The following is a 6768-nucleotide window of genomic DNA, read 5'->3' on the forward strand; positions in this document are numbered from 1 at the left end:
GCCTGCACGTCCAGAGCCTGTGCTCCACGACGGGAGAGGCCACAACAGTGAGAGGCCCGCGTACCACAAAAAAAAAAAAAAAAAAAAAAAAAAATTGAAAATTTACAAATAATAATACTTTATTGTAAATACTCTTTATTGTAAATGCCATCTAGCCAATTAATTCTCACAGAAATGTTTTTGTTGACTTTTCTGCCAACCTCTTGATTCCAAAGCCAACTGTCACTGCAATTTAGCCATGATTTAACAAAATTAGACCACGAAGAAATGCTTGACAACAGTATGACTCAGCAAAGAAGTTGCTGACATCACTGAAGCGTGAATGCAGTTCTGACATGAATGCTAGTTGAAATGTTTGTTCGTGTTAATGAATAAGACGAAAGTAAAACAACAAAGACTTGTGTCCAAACTCCTTCACCAGTGACATGAGTCACCTGTTGGCTGAACTGGATAATAATCCCCTCCATTTTTTGTGCCGTTCACAATGTATCAACTACAGACAGAACACACTGTTAAGTTTAATTTACATTATTAACATTGTATCCATCACATTCTTAAGACTGGACAATCAACAAAACGACAAATCAAGCCCTGATCTGTGGTGTTCCCCAGTCCCTGCGGTGCAAATACACTCCCCGTGGGTCACTGAAGGCAGACCCGGCAAGGGATGGGCAGTGCCCTTACCCCACGTTCCTCATGCGAGGCAATAGGTGTAAATTACCTTAAGAGCACAGATGAGAGCAAAATGTAGTAAAATAAGGAAGTGATGAGTTTTTAGTATGTATTACCTCGGTTTTAATATAATTTATTTAAGTATAAATTTAAATAATTTAATTTTTTAGCAGCTATGTTTAACAACGAGCTTGCAAAACTCCTGAAAATTTAACAATCAGCTCTCACAAGCCAGCACAAGCCAGCTCCAACACACCACTGGATCTAAGGGAAGTAGCTAGAAATGAGAGACAAGGACTCAGGGGAGGCCAGAGTCCTGTGGGAGAGGAGCTACTTGCTCAGTCTCCGTCTGACTCACCCCTTGCGGGGGGTGACCCTTTACAACGTCGCAAAGGTGGGGACCCGGGTATTGAGGGTGAGCAGAAATCCCATCCATCCTGACCAGCTGAATGGGACCAAATGAAGACCCTCCTGATGGGAGACAGAGGTTAAATACACCCCTGGGGGCATAGTCATCCCCATTCTGTAGATGTGGAAACTGAGGCTTAAGGGAGCTGTTACTTATCCAGGGTCACTAGCTGCCAAGAGGTGGAGGCCACACCGACAACCAGGTTTGTTAGCTTCCAGACCCATCTCCTTTCTGCAAAGTCCTCCAGCGCCATCCTGAAAACAGCTCTTGGAGCTCGTGACCTGCACTAGGATGGTCCTTGGATTTTAGTGCACACAGCTCTGGAATTCTGTTCACCTTTCCTCTAATTAAAACCTATGTCCCTGAAAGAGATGACTAACAACTTGAGAGCAGGACCCATGCTGAATATCTGTGGTATTGCCAGCACTTAGAATTCCAGCTCATTGGCATCAGAAGAGATCTTAAGAACCACCTGGTTCAGAGCTCCCATTGTACATACAGGGAAAGCTGAGATCCCCAGTCAGACAGCAAGAACACCAGCAGTCTCAGGCCTTGAACTCAGGACTAGAACTCCTACCAACCATCTGAGTTGCTGGTGAATGACAAATATTCCAGGTAAGAGAATTAGAGGGGTTGAACAAAATGAGATCTGAGAGCCAAAAAGCAGGCTTCCCCCTCCCCAGAAAGTCCCAACCAGATGGAAAAAGAGAGCAGAGAATATGGTATCCTCAGCTGGATTTAGGGGTGATTCCAGGAGAGACTTCCTGCCGGGGTGGTACCCTCGAGACTCTTTGAGAAAGCCCGTAGACCAACGGAGTCTCCATAAGATGTTCTCACCATAAGTGCATTACTGCAGAGATGCGCAGTCAGTGGGGAAACTGAGGCAGGAAGGCAGGGCCTCAGGAACCCTCAGAGCCTGAGACTCCACCTGAAGACTTCTGAGTTCTCAGATTTTCATCCCTTTTGCCCCAGCAAAACAGACCTCTTCCGGAGCAGGGGTGCCTCTTGAAGGACCACCTAGAACTTGTGCTCTGGCACCCAGGCAAGCAGGAAGCTGAAGACTGTCTGCTAAAGCCATGGTTCCAGCATTTTCCAGATGGACCCCTCAGCAGGCCGCAGAGAGCTCAATTCGGCTGTACTGGATGCCAGCCGAGCTCTGCCTGTGGCCAAAGCTCAGGGCGAACCTGGAGAGCAGAGAGTAAGTGGGGTCACAGGGTGACGGGGCCTGGTGGCCTTCGCCGGGGGGTGATGCGAGTGGACCATACATGGGATCCCCATCCCATCCCCACCCCACTCCTACCTGACCCTCCCTGCTTCCTGCCTTAATGCGCATTTCCATCTTCTGGACCACCCAGCCGCTCCCCCCGGTCTTCCTGTGTCCACCCACGCCTCCTACAGCCGGCTCTCCTAATCACAGGGCTGACCTTTCTAAGCACGAAGACCAGCCCCTGTCACTCCTGCTGAGAAATGACGTAACTCTCAGCCTCGCATCCAAGCCCCTCTCTGCAGCCGGCCTCTCCCGTGTCACCACCCTCCAGTCCCATCTTCCCATTCCACCCCAGCCACATGGGTCTCCTCCTTGCTCTTCAAAACCCCCAGCTTGTTCCCACCTCGGGGCCTTTGCTCTGGCTGTTCCCTCTGCCCAGAACACTCTCTTCCAGCTCTTGGAAAAGATGGCTTTTTCTCATTATTCAGGTCTCAGCTCAATTGCCACCTCTTCGCAGAGGCCTTCGTTGAGCATCCTTTCATTCATTCACTAGAGCTAGAGTCACTGCTGGCCTGTCATGGGCCAAGCACTGTTCTAGGCCCTGGGAATAGAGCAGTGAACATAACAGGTACACAAAAATGTCCTTCAGTGTCATGAAGAGCTCACGATCAACTTGCGTCATTAATGTACCCATGGTACACTTGGACCCTAGCTGAAGAAATGGAAAGTTCCACACTGCCCCCAAATCCACTGTTCGCTCTCTGACAGTTAACCTGCCTTATTTTCCTCATGATATAAACCCCACTCTCATTTATCTTATTCATGCATTTGGGTGTTCTGTAATCCCTCTCCCCCCTTTCCATTAAAATGTAACTTCCTCCTCAGTCCAGAGACACAGTGTCTCTTGGTCACAGGTCTGTCCCGTGAGCCTAGTACAGTCCCTGGCTCCTAGCTGGCACTTGGAAAATATTTGCTGAAAGTGAATGAACGGATTCCTGAGAAATTGGGATAAAAGATTTTTGAAAGCTCTTTTGGTGATCATATCACCCTGGGAATGGAAAGGTCTCTTCTGAACCCAAGTAACCTGATGTGAAAGGGAAAGGAACATGCTTATGGCACTCAGTGGCCACGGATGGCAAGGGCGTCTGAGCCCCTCGGTTGCTAATGTCTCTCTAAAGGAGCAGAGGAAATAGACCGTTAAGCTGCAGGTCCCCATTTCCAACAAGCACATCTGCAGCATGAGGACACGAATAGAAGTAAACCCCACAGCAGTGGCTGGTGGCTCCATCCAGCCTCCAGCCTCTCGTCTCCTTGGGGCTCTAGGTCTCCTCTGTTGCATGTGATCTTCGTAGGACTGTCAATAGAGGCGGCTTGCCCTATCCTGGCCAATTTGGGCGTTAGGGGGGTGGGCATATAAACCAGGCTTAGCCAATCAGACTTTCTCCTGGGGATGTGATTCTTGTAGGGAGCAACACAGCACTGAGAACAGTTGGTGCTGGAAGGAGGGTCCCATTAGTGCTTGCTTGCAAGATCTCTGGAGCTTCCCGTGTCCCCATGCTCCCCACGGTTGAGTTTCTTTCTCTCTCTGTGGCCTGTGATATCAGGGACCCCCTGAACGGTAAGGACTGGATTGATGACTCACCCAGCCAAACTTGGCTCTGGACCCAGCCAAAGCCCCTAACTTCCTGTCTTTTCCTGAGGCTGTAGAAGATCCAGCCTGCTTTCCCCAAGGTCTGGCCCAGGCTCCTGAGTCCCCAGGTCCAGCTCAGTGTTCCTCTGAGCTTCAATTCCCTCCTGCCTCACCCTAAAGCTGGCTTCTGCCTGCCTTTCTGCCTCCTTAGCTTCTTATTCCAGAGGAGGGGTCTGGAATCTTCTCCCAAGAAAGCCGGTATGGCAGAGATTCCAGGTGACTCCTAGTATCTGTCCCTCCTTTATGTCTAGTAACAGCACCCTCGATGTTTAGGTGAGCACATGGACCCAGATTAAAGACCATGTTTTTCAGCCACCCCTGCAGGTGGATGTGGCCAAGTTCCGTCCAAAGGGTTGTAGGTAGAAGTGACGTGTGGATCTTTCAGGTTGTGCGTCCTCCTCTTCCCCTTCCCTCTTTCAGGGAGGTGGTGGCTCCCACGGGCCATGCGGAAAAGTTTATACTGAAGAGATGGCAGAGCAACAAGAGAGAAGGAGCCTGGGACCCTGGATGACCCCTTGAAGCACAGCTTCAACGCGAGCCCCGGGCCCCCTATATTCAGCCTATTCCAAGCAGCCAAATCTGTCTCCTAACTAATACGGCTGGACTGCTGAGGGCCCCGCAGGTGTCATGCAACAAACTGGGAGTGTGTGGCTCGCAGAGAACACTCTGGGGTGGGGTGGACCAGGTTTGAAGTTTTACATGGACTCGTTCTGCATCCCTTTGGGGGCCAGGTTGGGGCTTGGCAGGAAGCTGCAGGGAGGCAAGTTCCAACTCACCATTAGAATGATTTACCGTTTTAATTTGTTAGGGCCTCCCAGGAATAGAATGGGCAGTCAGACGCTGGTGACTCCCTTTACGACAACAGGCAACCTGGGGCACTTGCCAAGGATGTTTAGGATTATGGTGGTTTCAGGTCCCTTCTGACACCCCCCAGTACTCTTTATTTCAACAGCCCAAGGTCCCTGATGCTAAGGTTTTGAACCCCTGTCTAGGACCTACAGACCTTATGTGATCTAGCTCCTACCCACTTGGCCAATCTGATCTTCTCTCCTCCTCTCTTCCCTCCTTGCTCTCTCTGGTCCAGCTACCCTGGCTTCCTTGTTGTTCCTTGCATATGCCAGATACACTCCCAACCTCAGGGTCTTTGCACCTGCTGCTCCCTCTACCTGGAAGCCTCGCCCTGCCTCATCTTTACGTGGCTGCCTCCTTCGCGTTCACTTAAATGGTACCTACTCAGGGCATCCCTCTCTGACCACCCACTCTGATTTAGCCACAACCCTGTGCCCCTCTGTCTCCCTCTCCACCAACCAGACCCTCTCAATATATCTTGCTCTGTTTCCTTTTCCTCCAGCTACTCATCACTAACTGAAATGCTTTTGTTGCTGCATTCACTGGCTTATTTTCTGTTCCCCTCCCCTACTAGAATGGAAGTTCGGTGAGGACAAGGACCGTCTCCATCTTATTTTCAGACACATTTCCTACACCCCGAACACTGTGTGGCATATTAACACCCACTGAATGAGTAGATTATGCTCAGAGTTCTTTGTGTGTGATTCAAAAGGCCATGATTATAATATTTTGTTTCTCTGAGCTTCCATGACTCTAAGAGTCTGTGGTTTTAGGATCTAACTATTCTAACCTCCTATGAGTCCATAACTGCATGATTTTTAAATTCCTATGAGCTGAGCTCAAAGTCAAATAAAACTCTGCTGTAGGAAGACACAAAACAACTCAAGGAAAAGAGTTCATGTATGAAGACAGGACAAAACTCACTGTATCCAGGCAGTAAGAACACCAGGAAGAGAAGAAAAACACTCTTTTGCAAAGGGAAAGTGTAATGGCTAAAATCCTGAAGCAAAGTGCTCAGGGTTTGATGCCACTCTTCCCCCCAGGCTAGCCCTGGCCCCCTTACCGTCTCTTCTGGAATTGCTGGTCTATCTCTGTCAATGACTGGCCTTTTGTTTCAGGGACAAATAAATAGATGAAGCCCAGGCCGAAGACAGCAGTCAGCCCGTAGAGCAGGAAGGTCCAGGACAGGCCAATGGCACCTGGGAAAAACGGGGTGGGAGTGTGGGCAGGGCACAGCCTGGGCCAACTCCTCGAACACTGAAAATCAGTTCACCCAAAGCAGATCCTCTAGATGGTAGATTTGCAGAATGACTAACACGCTGTGAGATAAAAGTATCTTAAAGCAGGAGTAGGACTGGTTGTCCCAGAGGCAGGCAAAGGGCCGGGGCCCAAATCCACCAACATCTTGGCCATACACTAACCAGAGGTGCACACTTGGCCCCTGAAAATGTGCATGGAGGGAAAATGACATCCACCTCAGCAGCACAACAGCTGCGGGGGCAGCCTTGGCAAAGCTCAGCTCCGAGAAACCATCCTCAGAAACTCCATGAATTGGTTTTTCAATGAATCAAGCATTCAGCCAATTTGGCGTGTGACTGCTTTGCGAGAGAAGGCAGAAGCCTCAGCTCCATCCAGAAGGCTGTGGAGGCAGAAGCACTAATTACGTTTCAGACACCATTCTCACCTCCAACAGCCAGGGCCGCACCGCCTCCGAGCAGCCACCCTTAACCAGCTTGACCTCCACTTAATCCTTATTCCAGCAGGGAGAGTGCTGGGCTGGGAGAAGGAAGGCTGGGTTCTAGTCTTCTAACTAACTGCCTGGCTAGACTTGGGAAGGACATACTTCCCAGTCTGTGAGATGGGGATGATAGGGATATGATACAGTTCTAATAAGCCCTCCCTCCCTCCCTCCTCCCCTCTCTCCCTCCCTCCCTCCCTCCT

The 6768-nt window shown here is 49.9% G+C and overlaps 1 protein-coding gene across 1 annotated transcript in view; it reads right to left on the reverse strand.

Moving 5' to 3' along the window:
* Positions 1-136: 136 nt before the first annotated feature.
* The window catches only part of SLC2A10 (solute carrier family 2 member 10), a 9737-nt gene continuing 3105 nt past the window's right edge, over positions 137-6768 (reverse strand). The window contains exons 3-4 of the mRNA XM_029221880.1: positions 5891-6026; positions 137-2265 (exon numbers count right to left, since the gene is read on the reverse strand). Coding sequence (XP_029077713.1) covers positions 2187-2265; positions 5891-6026 — 215 coding nt within the window. The 3' untranslated portion in view covers positions 137-2186. The remainder of the gene's footprint in view (positions 2266-5890; positions 6027-6768) is intronic.

This window comes from Monodon monoceros, unplaced genomic scaffold (genome assembly GCF_005190385.1).
Source record: "Monodon monoceros isolate NGI ecotype Baffin Bay Population unplaced genomic scaffold, NGI_Narwhal_1 Super_Scaffold_13, whole genome shotgun sequence".
NCBI lineage: Eukaryota > Metazoa > Chordata > Mammalia > Artiodactyla > Monodontidae > Monodon > Monodon monoceros.